At 37.7% G+C, this 20118-nt stretch overlaps 1 pseudogene and 1 further gene; one reads left to right on the forward strand and one right to left on the reverse strand.

The window, feature by feature from the left end:
- Igk (immunoglobulin kappa chain complex) overlaps positions 1–20118 on the forward strand; it is a 3171119-nt gene that overhangs the window by 1595608 nt on the left and 1555393 nt on the right.
- Positions 4875–5416, reverse strand: Igkv4-75 (immunoglobulin kappa chain variable 4-75; annotated as a pseudogene). The gene is given in 2 exon segments: positions 4875–5183; positions 5367–5416. Coding segments are annotated over 2 exon segments (359 nt in total).

Here is a 20118-nt window from a genome sequence, read left to right on the forward strand (position 1 = left end):
ACAATGGCAGTTTTAACCATAATTTTTAAGTTTTTTGTGCAAGATTAGGATAATACCTATAACCTTGGGAAAGCAAAACCCAAGTTTAAAACAATTTATTATTTTTAAAATCAATATTAGAAGCATTACTATCATATTACGAAGTTTGGATGTCAATTAATACCTATGAATACCTATTAAAGCAAGCTTTAATGCTCTAATAAAAAGACATTGCTTTAAATCTTATCTTAAATTTTACTATTTAGGATACGAACTACATTAATTATTACCTAAACTAGAAATATCTTTAGAGACCCAGCCTCTTGGGCTGCCTTATGTCATGTGTCAGAAGGACTCTAAACTTGAGTTATCAAATTTAACACTAACCATCTGTAGCAATGTAACAATTATTAATCTTAACCAACAACTTATGAGCTGATTGTGAAAACACTCAGAGCACATTACCAATAAAAAAGAACCAAATGAAGCAGTTACATTTAGACCAATCAGAGAATAATAATTTTTGTAGCTACAATCATAGAATAAAAAACACTTTACCGTTGTCAAACACATTAATCATGAACCATTTTATCAGCTTTTTTACTCTAAAACTAAGAGGCTGGTTTTTTTTTTGTTTTTTGTTTTTCGTTTTTTTTTTTTTTTTTTTTTTTTTTTTTTTTTTTTGAAACATGGGCAACAGCTATCTTACCTAAAATTTTTTTTACTAATTGTCCTTCAAGCCTTACTGTTCTGGCCTAAAACAACTCCTGAAAACTATGGGCAACCACCTGATCCATGCCTTTAAACCCTTTCTTCTTTCACCTAAGCAGCTTCCTAAAAAGCTGCGGCCAACCTGCCTGTTTCCGTTTCTAGTTCCGATTAACACGCTGCTGACCCAAGCAGAACAAGCGTTGGGTTAGCACTGATTCAAGCTTAATTTGTATCCTACCGCATCCTCAGCAACACTTTACAAAACCGAAATTTTAAGCTAGCACTAGCATGTGTACCTGTCCATTGCTCCGATGTCCAATACGAAGATCCTTTCCTGTGGAGCTCCACAGCAGCAGCATTTCTCTTAGCATCCCTCTGTCATTCTTCAGGTCCCTGTTCAGGCGCCAAAATGTTGCGGCCGCCAGCAGCTCGCAACATGAACGGTTCGACTGAGAAGGCTACTCGAGCTGTAAGAGAGGAATCTAGAAGGGGCGAAAGAAGAAATGGAGCTAAGATAAATTTTTTCTGATCACAGCTCAAATTTTATTGTTGCGACACTAGTTATGAAGGAAGGGGGAGGGGACCCGATTCCCGCCGAATAATCTCTGGTCCAGTAGAAAGGTGCATGTGTGTGGCTCCGCAGGTTCTAGCAGTGGGCGTGGCAGAACGAATGAGCAGGAAGCTCCAACCCTGAGCAAGCAGGTTTCAGGCTGGGGGAGGGGAGACTACACTTAATAAGTGAAGAAATAAACCAACATTTATCTGAAGTAAGCCTTCCAATTCTTTCAAGTCTCGTGCTGGGAGAGCCAACACCAATTCAGACAGAAATGGCAAAGGTGTGTCACCAAGAGTCTGTCTACATAAAATACCTTTGGCTGTACCTTTTCCCTGAGTGAAATACTCTATTATGTTTTCCATCAAAAGACACACATATATGAGAAGAAAGACTCATATCAAGGAGTCTTTTCTGTAAAATACCCTCTCCATCCTTGGGTGAAACCTATTTTGCTCTTCTAACTAATTCCTAAATCCTTTAATATCAGTGAAATCAAGCAATTCTACTTTAATAGCTTAAAGTTCCTAAGGTGAAAATATAATCATAATGAGGTAAAGTTAAGGACTAAGAAGGACTATGTCCCTCCAGAGAGACAAAGGGAGTAATAAATATAATAATTTTTGCATCCTTAAGAAGCCCTGTATATTCTGTACTCAAAGCCCCAATCTTTCCCTCAGCATTTCCTTTATTATCATGCCTTTTCTGAATATGACTGTAATCCCTAGTAAATGGCGAACCATTATGATTGCGTTAATTCCACTATATCAATTCAATATGAACTCTACATATCAAAATCCCTAACTACCCATTTGACAAATCTCATATGTCAAAAAACATGCATGGAATTTAATACATAGGATACATTGGTCACAGGCCACTATACATGTGTCAAGAAAATTTTGTATATGATATCAATATCATTTAAACTGTCTTCTTGTAAAAGGAAATAAAACTCTCATATGATAGATTTATGATAGAAGAAACGATGAGAGAAATAAAACTTTTAGAGACATCAGCTAGGTGAGACTAAGGGCTAGGGGAGGGACTTGTATTTGTAATTGAGACTTCATGCTTCACATGAGAGTGAAGACTCTTAAACCTGTGATTTTTCTGTCATGGGGTTGGAGAAGTGTGGGAGAGTTGCTGCTTCATTACATTAATTAGTTTTTCCAGGGTAATTAGGCATTTCTTAAGTATTGCCTCCTCCTTAGAAAACAAAGGCAAAACTAAAATCAAACCTAACAAATCAACCAAACAAACAAAAAACAAAAATTATCTCATGCATCATTACGCATCCTTTGATTAGTTGTATTAAGGTATCTTTTGCATGCATATGAATCCACTTCATGAAGAAAATAACCAATTATCAAAAAAAATTTAATATATTTCGATCCAAACAGGAAGATTAGAATCTCACCATCCTTAGCTGCATAGTTTAGACATGACATTACCTTACTTCATGAAATAAAGGAGGGTATTTATTAGCACTCACTAATTGGTTTTATTTCAGCAATTAGTCTTTAATAGATCTAATGACATATAATTATATTTGGAAGAATTTGTGCAAATTGTTAACCTGAGAATCTAAACTCTCAATATTCAAAGGCTTGGTCATGATGCATAGAGATGTTTATGCAATGGTTGCTTGATTATCTGCTGCTTCCCTAGAAGTCAAGTCCTACGTGAGACTAATAATGTAGGCTCTCTAACCCATTTACCCCACATTTCTCTACAGGTTCACGGTGGGATGTTGATGTGCTTAAGTGTATACAGCATGTTTGTGGGTGCTTTTCTAGTCTTTTTCCCTTTCAATATTTTCCTACAGGTTTCAATGGACATTGAATCCTCCTTTTCTGATTTTATATCTCGTGGGAGGGTTGATCATTAAGTATGTCTATAGAAAATCATAGAAAGGAAAAAAGATCCCGACAAATATTTTTCTAGAAGACATGAGAGCAAGTGAGTAAAGGGAGAACTGACTTCTTGTTTCACTGATGCTTCAGGACTCAAAATTTCTCGAGTGACCTTTCTAGATCACTGGATTTCCTGGTTGTATTATATTGCTGTGGAGAGATACCATAACCACAAAAACTCTCCCAAAGAAAGCCTTTATTTGGTACCTGCTTAGCATTTAGTTCATTATCTTCATATTGTGGAGCATGGCTGCAAGAAGACAAACATGAGAGATGAGAAAGTGGAATCTGGATCAGCAAGTGACCAGAAAATAAAAACCCTGGTCCTGGATTAGGCTTTTAAAACCTCAGAGTGTAATGCAGTGACACACTTTCCAGAAAGGCCATACCTCTAAATCCTATCAAATAGGGTTTGTTACTAAGAAAAGTTTCATATATTTTAATATATAGAACTATGCGATCCATTCCTATTCAAACAACTACAATAGGCATAGCACTAAGCAGAAAAAATTGCCAAGCACTAAATGTCATGTAGTGTTTAGCAACACAAAAATGTAAAAGTGTTTCCTTTTTTGGTTTAGATGTGTACAGATTTTACTTGAAATAGTGTTCTTCTGTGGAGTCAGGGCTGCTCATAAGCCCATGATCCTCTTTATACAGTCGTTTATTTGCTAGGACTAAAGGTCAAACAGTTGATTATGAAATAGCTTTCTTGACAAACTATTATATATAAATAATGTGCTAAATACATATTAATATCTTGACTTCCTGTGATGGTGGCACTTTCTCCTAGAGATGGAGACAGAGAAGCTGGTATCTGTGTCTGATGGATTTCATACCAAGCACCTTACATTGGAAAGTTGAAAATATACTATTACATAATTATTCCTCTTATTATTAAGTGTAATTTAAATTTAATTAAAATGTAATTTAAATTTAAATATGATTGTACATTTAAATATTTTAAATCATTTGCCTTTCTCTATTTAGAAAATTAAAATTTCTTTATGATTTTAATTGTAGTAAAGTACACACACAAATGAATTCATAGATAGATAGATAGGTAGATAGAATATAGATATAAAAAATTATGTTCATTTAATAGTTCTTTGTTGCCTTCTTGGTTTCTTTATTAGTGGACTGTTTAAATTACTTGTCATGAGAATAGAAGGAAAATATACATGACAGTCAGTTTTATTTTTTTTAATTTAGAGAGAAAATTATTTCAAGCACATATTAGCAAGACAATTTAGTGGAAAAATTAGGTCTGCTAATAAAAATCAGAAAATATATTAGAATGGATACTACGTTTTTTAGGATAACAAAAGTAGTGTGTTGTGAGCAAATGAATATGCTGAAGAAAAACCACCTACCAAGAAGATTCTAAAATCAGTGAAAGTAGCAGAAACTAGATGTAAAGATTCATGGGGACCACCAGTAAAATAGCTGAGGACAACTGCCTGCCACAATTGTCTCCAACTAACAGAAAAAAAAATGAAAATAAATAAACACTGGAAATGTAGATTATTTGAGAACAGCACTGAAGAACAGTTGAATATTATAGAGATAGTCATCCAAATATGTAAATGACAGTATAAAACTGAAAATTCTGTGTGGACTACTGCAATCAAACCACTGGCCACATTTTATCTCTAGGAGGAAGTAACTAAGTCCTAAGCAGTTAGAGGGTTTTTGTTCTAGTCTGTATCACTGTGTGGGTGGGTAACCACTCCACTTCTGGCAGTAATAATTGGCATCATCTTCAGCCTCCACGCTGCTGATTGTGAGAGAGTAAGAGGTCCCAGACCCACTGCCACTGAAGCGAGCTGGAACTCCAGAAGCCAGGTTGGATGTGCTATAAATCCAGAGTTTGGGAGAAGTGCCTGACTACTGCTTTTACCAGTGCAACTTACCAGAACTTACATTTGAGCTAGCACTGCAGGTCATGGTGACATTCTCCCCTGGAGATGTAGCCATGATTGCCGGAGACTGGGTCAGCACATTTTTTCCTCTGGATATTATGACTAGAAAAAAGCAAGGTAGAGAGAGAGGGGGGGGGTTAGTAGAAATAGAGATACAAAGATAATTTTATACCACCTAACATTCAAATGAAGGAAAAAGAAAAAAAAACTATATTTTAGACTCAAATTTCTCAGGGAAAAGAATTTTGGCTGGATTCTTATCTCAAACTCCCTGCTCTCTGTTACCTGAGACACTGTTTAACAGGAATTTGAAAAATCTGCACCTGAAAATCCATGTTGTATTTGAATTTAGGTCCCTAGTTAATTACTGCTATTCTCCTATGTGCATTGCTTTATAACAACTTTGAGATATTTGTGGTTACTGAAAATGAAATATGCAAATAGGAAGATATAGTCTAGACAGTTCTTGGCTTATAAACACATGGTCTGTTAACTAAGGCAAACCAGGTTAAACCAGGACAATTATCTACTTATTTGTATTCCCTACACTGATAAAGAAGAAAATTTCTGTTTTCTCTTTCTTTCTTTTTAGGAAGAAAAGCCTCGTCCTATATAGTATTATCCGTATGTTTACCCTAAAGTAAAGATTTATTTGATCCACTAAACAAGGGATGTTCAAGTGAGTAGTTTCAGCTATATTCCTCCCATAATAAAGAATAAAGAATGACTGTTTATAATGGTCACAGAAAGCATTATCTCTTTCTTGTTTTCCTGAATAATGCTCATTAGTCACCTCACCTATTTATTCTAATCTGTTCAGATGATCATTCCTACAAAGCTAATGGAAAAATAGTATCCAAATGTGATCTGGATAACAGGTGTGCTCAGATACAATTCTTCAATTGTCAAGCACCAACACTATCCCTAGAAGGAAAGCAAAGATAACTCTGCCAACGAAATCAAGTGGAACAATGGTTCTGCTGAATTTAAGAGAATATGGGCAGGAGATTCATGAAGATGCACTCATCTAAAACTAGTCAGAATAATCACCATTCTCAGTATTTAATGTGCTCCAAAACTGTTTATTTTGTGTTCTATTTATTATCTGAGAGTATCTGAGAGTACTTTTCAAATAAATTACACTTACTTATAAAGACTGACAGCCCCAGAGTCTGCAAATTCAAGTCTAAGTTTAATCAAAAGTTTTACTTAAAGCAAAGACTAAGGGAATGGGGAGGGACTTGGATGAGTGGATACAGGGAAGTGCAGTAGGGATGATATAGTGTTGTAAAGTTAATAAAACAATTTATTTGTAAATAGTACTAATTTACCTTAGTTATAGTTTCAATTATCTTCCTATAATGTTAAAGTTAGCATAGTCATGCTGTCTAGAACTTAGAAATAATTTCTCACTCCTCCCTTCATGACAGACTTCTTCCATTTTTTAAATCAACTATTATGAAAAACAACTGAGAAACTCTGAGAATAGATAGATGTATTGAGTGATACTGATCTAAGAAATGGTGAAATCAAGTTACTTATTAACTATGCCTTTGTGAGGAAACAATTATAACAAAATGGCTAGCTTCTTTCAGAAGAACACATATTTTCATCTTTCATTGTATTTAGTAGCTAGTTGCTAATCTTATTTGTTTACTTCAGAATGAAAAACCTTCTATTATTTTTTGTGAATGTGGGTTTTATATTTCACCAATTAAGGATACTAAAATATCCCTTGGTGCTATGCAATACAAATAAATCACCATAGCATTCCATGAACATCAGTATGGATTAAAAAAAAAAAAAAGGTTGTCTCTGTCACTATCACACTAAATCTAAAATTAGTGCTGAATTCTCAAGGAACCTCAAAAAATAAAATAATATTTTTGTCCCTATTCTATTGAGATAGAAGGATATCTAATCTTTTATTAGATTTATTTATTTTATTCTGTGTTCATGAGTAGTTTGCCTGCATGAATGTATGTGCATAAGATGCGTTAGAAATCCTAGGAAGGAAATCAGGAACCATAGATGCAATCACCAACAGAATAATAGAGATGGTAAGATAATCTCAGCTGCAGAAGATTCCATAGAAAACATGGACACTACAATCAAAGAAAATGCAAAATGCAAAAAGATCCTAACTCAAAATATCCAGGAAATCTAGCACACAATGAGAAAACCCAATCTAAGGATAATAGGTACAAATGACAATGAATATTTTCAACTTAAAGGACCAGTAAATATGTTCAACAAAATTATAGAAAACTTCCCTAACCTAGAGAAAGAGATACTCATGAACATACAAGAAAGCAACAGAACTCCAAATAGAATAGACCAGAAAAGAAATTCATCCCGACACATAGCAATCAGAACAAGAATAGCACTAAATAAAACTAGAATATTCAAAGCAGTAAGGGGAAAAAGTCAAGTAACATATAAAGTCAGACCTTTTAGAATTACACCAGACTTCTCACCAGATACTATGAAAGCTATAAGATCCTGGACAGATGTTATACAGACCCGAAGTGAACACAAATACCAGCCCAGGCTACTATACCCAGCAAAACTCTCAATTACCATAGATGGAGAAACTAAAGTTTTCCATGACAAAACCAAATTTACACAATATCTTTACATGAATCAAGCCCTTGAAAGGATAATAAAGGGAAAACTCCAACACAAGGAGCGAAATTACACACTAGAAAAATCAAGAAACCCCGAGGTACCTTGCCAGTGGAGTCTCGCCCAACACACGCAAGGGCCCACACAGGATTCCCCACGGGAACCTAAGACCTCTGGTGAGTGGAACACAGCCCCTGCCCCAATCCAATAGCGCGGAACCTGAGACTGCATTAAATAGGGAAGCGGACTACCCGGGCCTGACCTGGGGCACAAGCCCCTTCTGCTCCACTCCAGCCCCGAGGTACCTTGCCAGCGGAGGAGCCTGACACCCGCAAGGGCCCACACAGGATTCCCCACAGGATCCTAAGACCTCTGGTGAGTGGAACACAACTCCTGCCAGGAGTCCGGTTCGAACACCAGATATCTGGGTACCTTCCCTGCAAGAAGAGAGCTTGCCTACAGAGAATACTCTGCCCACTGAAACTAAGGAGAGACCTACCCTACCAGGTCTGCTTATAGAGGCTAACAGAGTCACCTGAAGAGCAAGCTCTTAACAGAGACAACTATAACAGCTAGCTTCAGAGATTACCAGATGGCGAAAGTCAAAAGTAAGAATCCTACTAACAGAAATCAAGACCACTCACCATCATCAGAACGCAGCACTCCCACCCCACCTAGTCCTGGGCACCCCAACACAACCGAAAATCTAGACCCAAATTTCAAAACATTTCTCAGGATGATGATAGAGGACATCAAGAAGGACTTTCATAAGTCACTTAAAGAATTACAGGAGAGCACTGAGAAAGAGTTACAGGCCCTTAAAGAAAAGCAGGAAAACACAACCAAACAGGTAGAAGACCTTAAAGAAAAACAGGAAAACACATCCAAACAGGTGATGGAAATGAACAAAACCATACTAGAACTAAAAAGGGAAGTAGACACAATAAAGAAAACCCAAAGCAAGGCAACGCTGGAGATAGAAACCCTAGGAAAGAGATCTGGAACCATAGATGCGAGCATCAGCAACAGAATGCAAGAAATGGAAGAGAGAATCTCAGGTGCAGAAGATTCCATAGAGAACATCGACACAACAGTCAAAGAAAATACAAAATGCAAAAGGATCCTAACTCAAAACATCCAGGAAATCCAGGACACAATGAGAAGACCAAACCTACGGATAGTAGGAGTTGATGAGAATGAAGATTTTCAACTTAAAGGGCCAGCTAATATCTTCAACAAAATAATTGAAGAAAACTTCCCAAACATAAAGAAAGCGATGCCCATGATCATACAAGAAGCCTACAGAACTCCAAATAGACTGGACCAGAAAAGAAATACCTCCCGACACATAATAATCAGAACAACAAATGCACTAAATAAAGATAGAATATTAAAAGCAGTAAGGGAGAAAGGTCAAGTAACATATAAAGGAAGGCCTATCAGAATTACACCAGACTTTTCACCAGAGACTATGAAAGCCAGAAGAGCCTGGACAGATGTTATACAGACACTAAGAGAACACAAATGCCAGCCCAGGCTACTATACCCGGCCAAACTCTCAATTACCACAGATGGAGAAACCAAAGTATTCCACGAGAAAACAAAATTCACACAATATCTTTCCACGAATCCAGCCCTTCAAAGGATAATAACAGAAAAGAAGCAATACAAGGATGGAAATCACGCCCTAGAACAAACAAGAAAGTAATCCCTCAACAAACCAAAAAGAAGTCAGCCACAAGAACAGAATGCCAACTCTAACAACAAAAATAATAGGAAGCAACAATTACTTTTCCTTAATATCTCTTAATATCAATGGACTCAATTCCCCAATAAAAAGATATAGACTAACAGACTGGCTACACAAACAGGACCCAACGTTCTGCTGCTTACAGGAAACCCATCTCAGGGAAAAAGACAGACACTACCTCAGAGTGAAAGGCAGGAAAACAATTTTCCAAGCAAATGGTCTGAAGAAACAGGCTGGAGTAGCCATTCTAATATCGGATAAAATCGACTTCCAACCCAAAGTTATCAAAAAAGACAAAGAGGGACACTTCATACTCATCAAAGGTAAAATCCTCCAAGAGGAACTCTCAATTCTGAATATCTACGGTCCAAAAGCAAGGGCAGCCACATCCATTAAAGTCACTTTAGTAAAGCTCAAAGCACACATTGCACCTCACACAATAATAGTGGGAGACTTCAACACACCACTTTCATCAATGGACATATGGTGGAAACAGAAACTAAACAGGGACACAGTGAAACTAACAGAAGTTATGAAACAAATGGACCTGACAGATATCTACAGAACATTTTATCCTAAAACAAAAGGATATACCTTCTTCTCAGCACCTCACGGGACCTTCTCCAAAATTGACCATATAATTGGTCACAAAACAGGCCTCAACAGATACAAAAATATTGAAATTGTCCCATGTATCCTATCAGACAACCATGGCCTAAAACTGATCTTCAATAAAAACATAAATAATGGAAAGACAACATTCAAGTGGAAACTGAATAACACTCTTCTCAATGATACCTTGGTCAAGGATGGAATAAAGAAAGAAATTAAAGAGGAAGTCAAAATATCACTTTTTGCAGATGATATGATAGTATATATAAGTGACCCTAAAAATTCCACCAGAGAACTCCTAAACCTGTTAAACAGCTTCAGTGAAGTAGCTGGATATAAAATTAACTCACACAAGTCAATGGACTTTCTCTACACAAAGAATAAACAGGCTGAGAAAGAAATTAGGGAAACAATACCCTTCTCAATAGTCACAAATAATATAAAATATCTTGGCGTGACTCTAACTAAGGAAGTGAAAGATCTGTATGATAAAAACTTCAAGTCTCTGAAGAAAGAAATTAAAGAAGATCTCAGAAGATGGAAAGATCTCCCATGCTCATGGATTGGCAGGATCAACATTGTAAAAATGGCTATCTTGCCAAAAGCAATCTACAGATTCAATGCAATCCCCATCAAAATTCCAACTCAATTCTTCAACGAATTAGAAGGAGCAATTTGCAAATTCATCTGGAATAACAAAAAAACATGTATAGCAAAAACTCTTCTCAAGGATAAAAGAACCTCTGGTGGAATCACCATGCCTGACCTAAAGCTTTACTACAGAGCAATTGTGGTAAAAACTGCATGGTACTGGTATAGAGACAGACAAGTAGACCAATGGAATAGAATTCAAGACCCAGAAATGAACCCACACACCTATGGTCACTTGATCTTCGACAAGGGAGCTAAAACCATCCAGTGGAAGAAAGACAGCATTTTCAACAATTGGTGCTGGCACAACTGGTTGTTATCATGTAGAAGAATTCGAATCGATCCATACTTATCTCCTTGTACTAAGGTCAAATCTAAGTGGATCAAGGAACTTCACATAAAACCAGAGACACTGAAACTTATAGAGGAGAAAGTGGGAAAAAGCCTTGAAGATATGGGCACAGGGGAAAAATTCCTGAACAGAACAGCAATGGCTTGTGCTGTAAGATCGAGAATTGACAAATGGGACCTAATGAAACTCCAAAGTTTCTGCAAGGCAAAAGACACCATCAATAAGACAAAAAGACCACCAACAGATTGGGAAAGGATCTTTACCTATCCTAAATCAGATAGGGGACTAATATCCAACATATATAAAGAACTCAAGAAGGTGGACTTCAGAAAATCAAATAATCCCATTAAAAAATGGGGCTCAGAACTGAACAAAGAATTCTCACCTGAGGAATACCGAATGGCAGAGAAGCACCTGAAAAAATGTTCAACATCCTTAATCATCAGGGAAATGCAAATCAAAACAACCCTGAGATTCTACCTCACACCAGTCAGAATGGCTAAGATCAAAAATTCAGGTGACAGCAGATGCTGGCAAGGATGTGGAGAAAGAGGAACACTCCTCCATTGTTGGTGGGATTGCAGGCTTGTACAACCACTCTGGAAATCAGTCTGGCGGTTCCTCAGAAAATTGGACATAGTACTACCGGAAGTTCCTGCAATACCTTTCCTGGGCATATAGCCAGAAGATGTCCCAACTGGTAAGAAGGACACATGCTCCACTATGTTCATAGCAGCCTTATTTATAATAGCCAGAAGCTGGAAAGAACCCAGATGCTCCTCAACAGAGGAATGGATACAGAAAATGTGGTATATCTACACAATGGAGTACTACTCAGCTATTAAAAAGAATGAATTTATGAAATTCCTAGCCAAATGGATGGACCTGGAGGGCATCATCCTGAGTGAGGTAACACATTCACAAAGGAACTCACACAATATGTACTCACTGATAAGTGGATATTAGCCCAAAACCTAGGATACCCAAGATATAAGATACAATTTCCTAAACACATGAAACTCAAGAAAAATGAAGACTGAAGTGTGGACACTATGCCCCTCCTTAGAAGTGGGAACAAAACACCCTTGGAAGGAGTTACAGAGACAAAGTTTGGAGCTGAGATGAAAGAATGGACCATGTAGAGACTGCCATATCCAGGGATCCACCCCATAGTCAGCATCCAAACGCTGACACCATTGCATACACTAGCAAGATTTTATCGAAAGGACCCAGATGTAGCTGTCTCTTGTGAGACTATGCCGGGGCCTAGCAATCACAGAAGTGGATGCTCACAGTCAGCTAATGGATGGATCACAGGGCTCCCAATGGAGGAGCTAGAGAAAGTACCCAAGGAGCTAAAGGGATCTGCAACCCTATAGGTGGAACAACATTATGAACTAACCAGTACCCCGGAGCTCTTGACTCTAGCTGCATATGTATCAAAAGATGGCCTAGTCGGCCATCACTGGAATGAGAGGCCCATTGGACACGCAAACTTTATATGCCCCAGTACAGGGGAATGCCAGGGCCAAAAAGGGGGAGTGGGTGGGTAGGGGAGTGGGGGTGGTTGGGTATGGGGGACTTTTGGTATAGCATTGGAAATGTAAATGAGCTAAATACCTAATAAAAAATGGAAAAAAAGAAAGAAAATGGGACTAGAAAACACATGTTAATATTATTTTAGCTATTTTCATAATAAACCATAAAATTAAAAAAAAATAATGGGGTCACTATGAGCAAGTAGCTTAATGTTTGTCCAGTCTATCCTAGCTTGTGGATTTTGTTACATGAATGCTGGCTCTCTATTTAATGAGTTTTGATAATAAAATCTCCAGACAGTGTAGAATTCACTCATTGGTTTGGTGGCACTTTGGTAGCACTCAGTAGAGTTACAGTTGTACTGTGATAGAATATATGAAATGGGGGATGCACAAACACACAGGCCATGGATGTCCAGCTCCTGGTAGACTTCATCTGAGAGTGGCTTAATGTCTACACCAGGGAGAACAGAGCTAGACCACATTAACCAAGGTCTTGTCTTATTACAAGTTAACTAAATTCACTTGCTGGGATGTAGCAATTAGATCTCTTATAAAGAAACCTGTAATTCATTTAGTTACACCCTCATATCAATCTCTATTTTGGGGAAAATATAACATGGTATACCTATTATATGCATATTCTGTATAAATCTAAGCAATTTTCATAGATTAAAAATCTTTACGTGGAAGACAATAGAACAGCAAAGGCTGATATTTAGCTATTTAATGCTTAAGACTTTTTTTTCTTTTTTGCAGAAATTCACTAGAGCTTCTGGGGTCTTACTCTCAGAGTTTGTGTAATTCTTCATTTTAATAAAGTTATCAAGGGAGTTTTATACAGATCAGCGTGGATAAAAACATTCATCTATTTGCTGTAATACGTGTGGCACTTATTATCCATATAAGTGTATTCATGCTTATTACCAAAATGAAATATCATTTTTCAATTAATGACCAAGTAGTGTCTTGTCTTAGAATATCTCTGCCTTTAAAGATACATAGAAGTCCCAACCCAGTATGAACATAGGCAGCTTGTTGTTATATACTTAGGTATAATGATGTGTAGTGGAAAGCCTTGTACTTAAGTGAAGTTCACAGCTGTATGCATTAGTGCCTCTAGTACAGTGTGGGAAAAGAATTGGTGTTGGTCTAGGAGAAGAGTCCCCATTCTAGATCCAGGAAATTATGGAACATAACTTAGAACTGCTCCTCATCTTTTCCAGATATGCAAAGTATAGAAAAATAATACAAAATTGGTAGTATTTTCCAAACTGGGTCATATATTAGGAGTAAAATGATGTTAATAATTGCTCTCTTACATAATTTGTAAGATATTTATGGTCAAGAAAACATTAGTTATTTTAAATCCAACTTCTGTTGTCTAAAATATGATAGAAATCTTAGTTCATAAGTCACTCTGCAATTCAACCATGATGCTCTTACTGTATATTACACTTGTCTGATTGTACACATTAATAAATATATTGAAGTGGAAAAAAAGAAAAGAAAAATCAAGAAAGTAATCCTTCAACAAACCTAAAGAAGATAGCCACAAGAACAGAATCCTAACTTTAAAAACAAAAATAGCAGGAAGCAACAATTAGTTTTCCTTAATATCGCTTAATATCAATGGACTCAATTCCCCAATAAAAAGGCATAGACTAACAGACTGGCTACATAAACAGGACCCAACATTTTTCTGTATACAGGAAACCCACCTCAAGGACAAAGACAAACACTACCTCAGAGTAAAAGCCTGGAAAACAATCTTCCAAGCAAATGGTCCTAAGAAACAAGCTTGAGTAGCCATTCCAATATCAAATAAAATTGACTTCTAACCCAAAGTTATCAAAAAAGAAAAGGAGGGCACTTCATACTGATCAAAATTAAAATCTTCCATATGAACTTTCAATTCTGAACATCAATGCTTCAAATGCAAGGGCATCCACATTCATTAAAGAAACTATAGTAAAGCTCAAAACACACATTCCACCACAAGCAATAATAGTGGGAGACTTCAACACCCCACTCTCATCAATAGATAGATCCAGGAAACAGAAACTAAACAGAGACACATTGAAACTAACAGAAGTTATGAAACAAATGGATTTAGCAGAAACAATTTGCAAACCACAGGAAACTCAAGAAGAATGTAGACCAAAGTGTGGACACTTAGTTCCTTTTTAGAATGTGGAACAAAATACCCATGGAAGGAGTTACAAAGACAAAGTTTGGAGCTGAAATGGAAGGAAGGACCATCCAGAGACTGCCACTCCCAGGGATCCATCCCATAAACAACCACCAAATGCAGACACAAATATTTTGCTGACAGGACCCTGATATAGCTGTCTCTTGTGACCCTATGCCAGTGCCAAAGCTGAAGGGGTCTGCAACCCTACAGGAGGAACTACAATATAAACTAACCAGTCCTCCAGGGCTTGTGTCTCTAGTTACATATGTATCAGAGGATGGCCTAATAGGCCATCAGTGGGATTAGAGGCCCTTGGTCCTTGGAAGATTATATGCCCCAGTATAGGGGAATTCCAGGTCCAGGAACTGGGAGTGAGTGGGTTGGGGAGCAGGGCAGAGGGAGGGTATAGGGGAATTTTGGGATAGAATTTGAAATGTAAATGAAGAAAATATCTAATAAAATTGTACTCTATTATGCTTAAAAACTACAGAAAAAGCTACAGAATCAACTAACATGGAACCTTATATTACCCAGAGTCTGAACCACCAACAAAGAATATACAAAGACTAGACATAGCTCACGCCCCCCCCCCGCCACACCACATATAGCTGTTGTGTAGCTTAACCTTCATGTGGGTCCTGAACAACTTCTTTTTTCATTATTTTTTAAAATTATAATTTTTCTTTTTTTTTAAACACTCTAGATTTAGTTCCCCTGCCAGACCACTCTACAACTCTTCCACTCCATACCTCCTAATGACCCCCAGTCTCCTTGCTGATCTCCACCACATCACCACCTCACAAGGCCTCTAAACTCCCTGGGCCTACATACTCTTCAGGGTTAGGTGCATCGTCTTTCACAGACTCAAGATCCTGCCGTGTTCTTCTGTATATATTGGGGGCCTCATATTAGCTGGTGTATGATGCCTTGTTGGTGATCCAGTATCTGAGAGATTTCTGGGGTCCAGGATAATTGACACTACTCTGTCCTCCTACAGGGTTCCCCTCTACCTCAGCTTCTTCCAGCTTTTCCCTAATTCACCCTCATGAGTAAGCAACTTCTGTCCATTGGATGGGTTCAGATACCTGCCTCTGATACTTTCAGCTGCTTGTTGGGACTTTTGGAGGGCAATCATGATAGGTCCCTTTTTTGTGAGTGCTACATAGCCTCAGTAATAGTGTAGGACTTCGGGACTCCACTTGAGCTGGATCCCACTTTGGGCCACTTGCTGGACTTTCTTTTCCTCAGGCTAATCTCCATTTCCATCCCTACAGTTCTTTCAGAGAGGAAAAATTATGGACCAGAGTTTTGACTGTGGCAACCCCATACCTCACTTGGTACCATATCTTTCTGCTGGAGGTGGGCTCTACAACTCCCCTCTGTAGGGCATTTCATCTAGGGTCCCTGTCCTTGACGTCTGAGAGTCTCTAACCTCTTAGATCTCTGGTACATTCTGGAGGGTAATCAAATGCCCTTCCTTTCAGAGATGCCTGTTTTCATTCTTTGTGCTGGTCATAAAGGCTTCAGTCCTTTTCTCCCCAATCAATACCAGATCATATTCCCATTAATCCCCCTATCCCCTTTCCCTTCCAGGTTCCTTGCTCCCCCTTGTGGTTGCTTTCTCCTCAGTCACAAGTGGTACTGAGGCATCCTTATATGGGACCATCAGCTTGTTGATTTTTTTGAGTTCTGTTGACTGTATCTTGGGTATTCTGTACTTTATAAATGTAGGCTAATATCCAATTATTAGTGAGTACATACCATGCATGTTCCTTTGGGTCTGAGTAACCTCACTCAGGATGATATTTTCTAGTTCCTTCCATTTGGCTGCAAAACTCAAGTTGTCCTCATTTTTAACACCTGAGTAGTATTACACTTTGTATATTAACCACATTTTCTGTATTCATTCTTCTCTCATGGGACATCTAGGTTTTTTCCACCTTAAGGTTTCACAACTTCTTGTTTTTTTATATTTCTTTTTTATTAGATATTTACCTTATTCACATTTCAAATGTTGTCCTATTTCCTGGTTCCCCCTCTGAAAATCCCTACCCCCCCCCCATAGCCAAACAACCCACTTCCACTTCCTGGCTCTCGCATTACCCTACACAGGGGCATAGATCCTTCAAAGGACCAAGGACCTCTCCTCCTATTGATAACCAACTAGGCTATCCTCCTCTACACATGCAGCTGAAGGCATGATTCCTACATACATACTCTTTGTTTGGTGATTTAATCCCGGGAACCCCATGGGTACTGGTAAGCTCAAATTGTTGTTCTTCCTATGGGGCTGCTAACTCCTTAAGCCCCTTGGGTCCTTTCTCTAGCTCCTTCATTGGGGACCCTGTACTCAGTCCAATAGTAAGCTGTGAGGATCCACTTCTGTATTTGTCAGGCACTGGTGGAGCCACTCAGGAGTCAGCTATAACAGGTTTCTGTCAGCAAGCACTTCTTGGTATCCACAAACATTGATAAGTTTGTGAGGCAGTCTCTAGATAGTTATTCCTCCAGTCTCTGCTCCACAGGTTGTCTCTGTAACTCCTTCTATGTGTATTTTGTTCCCCCTTCTAAGAAGGATCAAAGTATGCACACTTTGGTCTTTTTTCTTCTTGAGTTTCATGTCCTTTGTGAATTGTATCTTGGGTATTCTGAGCTTCTGGGCTACTATCCACTTGTCAGTGAGTGTATACCAGGTTAGTTCTTTTGTGATTGGGTTACCTCATTTAGGATGATATTTTCTACCTCCATCCATTTTCCTAAGAATTTTATAAATTCATTCTTTTTAAAACCTGAGTAGTACTAAGTTGCATAAATGTACCACATTTTCTGTATCCATTCCTCTGTTGAAGGAAATCTGGCTTCTTTCTGGATATTATAAATAAGGCTGTGAAGAACATATTGGAGCATTATTGTATATTGGAGCATTTTCTGGGTATATGCTCACAAGTGGTCTTAGTGGGTCCCCAGGTAGTACTATGTCCAATTTTCTGAGGAACAACCAAAAGGATTTCCAGAGTGATTTTACCAGCCTACAATCCCATCAGCAATGGATAAAACCAGATGCACAGAAAGTAATAGAAGAGAAAGTGGGACAAATTCTTGAGCACATTGGCAGAGGGAAAATTTTCCTGAACAGAACACCAATAGCTTATGTCTTAAGATCAACAACTGACAAATGGGACATCATAAAATTGCAAAGCTTCTGTAAGGCAAATAACACTGTCAATAGGACAATAAGGCAACCAAGAAATTGGGAAAAGAACTTTACCAATCCTACATCTGATACAGGACTAATATCAAATATATACAAAGAACTCAATGAGTTAGATTCCAGAGAACCAAATACCCTATTAAAAAACTTGATAATAACTTAACCAAGAATTCTCAACTGAGCAATACCAAATATTTGAGAAGGACCTAAAGAAATGTTCATTAGTCATCAGGGAAATGCAAATCAAAACAACTCTGTGATTCCATCTCACACAACTCAGAATGGATAAAAAAAAAAGAGTAAATTCTTGTTTTTGAATCTTATGTAATTACAGCTCTAGGCTGGTGGTAGTAACTGAATGGACATTTGATTATGCCCTATTGGATTTAGGATTGGTAAAAGTCCTTTATCAAACTATTGGTGGTCTTTTTTACTTATTGACAGTGTCTTTTGCCTTACAGAAGCTTTGAAATTTTATGAGGTTCCATTTGTCAATTCTTGATCTTGCAGCATGTGCCATTGCAATTCTGTTCAGGAATTTTACCCCTGTGCCCATATCTTAGAGGTTTTTACCCACTGTCTCCTCTATAAGTTTCAGTGTCTCTGGTTTTATGTACAGTTCCTTAATCCACTTAGAATTGAGCTTTGAACAAGGAGATAATAATGGATCAATTCACATTCTTATACATGATAACCGCCAGTTAAGCCAGCACCATTTGTTGAAAATGTCTTTTTTGCACTGGATGATTTTAGCTCCATTGTCAAAGATCAAAAGACTATAGGTGTATGGGTTCATTTCTGGGTCTTCTATTCTATTCCATTGATCTAACTGTCTGTTGCTGTACCAGTACCATGAAGTTTTTACTACAATTGCTCTGTAGTACAGTTTGAGGTCAGGCATGGTGATTCCCACAGTGGTTCTTTTATCGCTGGGAATAGTTTTTGCTATCCTAGGTTTTTTGTTATTCCAGACGAATTTGCAAATTGCCCTTTCTAACTCTGTGAAGAATTGAGCTGGAATATTGATGGGGATTGAATCTGTTGATTGCTTTTGGCAAGATAGCCATTTTGACTATATTAATCCTGCCAATCCATGATGATGGGAGATTTTTCCATCTTCTGGGTTCTTCTTTGATTTCTTCATCCGTAGACCTGAAATTCTTATCACACAGATCTTTCATTTCCTTAGTTAGAATCACACCAAGGTATTTTATATTATTTGTGACTATTGTGAAGGCTGTTATTTCCCTAATTTCTTTTTTCGGCCAGTTTATCCTTTCTGTAGAGAAAGGCCACTGATTTGTTTGAGTTAATTTTATATCCAGCTACGGCACTGAAACTGTTCATCAGGTTTAGGAGTTCTCTGGTGGAATTTTTAGGGTCACTTATATATACTATCATATCATCTGCAAATAGTACTATTTTGACTTCTTCCTTTCTAATCTGTATCCCCTTGATCACCTTTTCTTTTCTTTTCTTTTCTTTCTTTCCTTTTTTTTTTTTTTTTTTTTTTTGTCTAATTTCTCTGGCTAGGATATCAAGTACTATATTGAACAGGTAAGGAGAAATTGGACAGCCTTGTGTAGTCCCTGATTTTAGTGGGATTGATTCCAGCATCTCACCATTTAGTTTGATGTTGGCTAAGGGTTTGCTGTATATTGCTTTTATTATGTTTAGGTATCAATGAATTTATGAAATTCTTAAAGAAATGGATGGATCTTGAGGGTATCATCCTGAGTGAGGTAACCCAATCATAAAAGAACTCACATGATATGCGCTCACTGATAAGTGAGTATTAGCCCAGAAACTTAGAATTCCCAAAATACAATTTGCAAAACACATGAAACTCAAGAAGAATGAATACCCAAATGTGGGTACATCGTCCCTCCTTAGAAAGGGGAACAAAATACACATGGAAGGTTTTACAGACACAAAGTTTGGAGATGTAGGAAGGACCATCCAGAGATTGCCCCACCAGGTGATGCATACCATAATCAGCCACCAAACACAGACACTAATTCACATGCCAGCAAGATTTTGCTGACAAAACCCTGATATAGCCCTCTCTTGTGAGGGTATGCTAGAGCCTGGGAAATACAGAAGT

Source organism: Mus musculus, chromosome 6 (assembly GCF_000001635.26).
Source record: "Mus musculus strain C57BL/6J chromosome 6, GRCm38.p6 C57BL/6J".
Taxonomy (NCBI): Eukaryota; Metazoa; Chordata; class Mammalia; order Rodentia; family Muridae; genus Mus; species Mus musculus.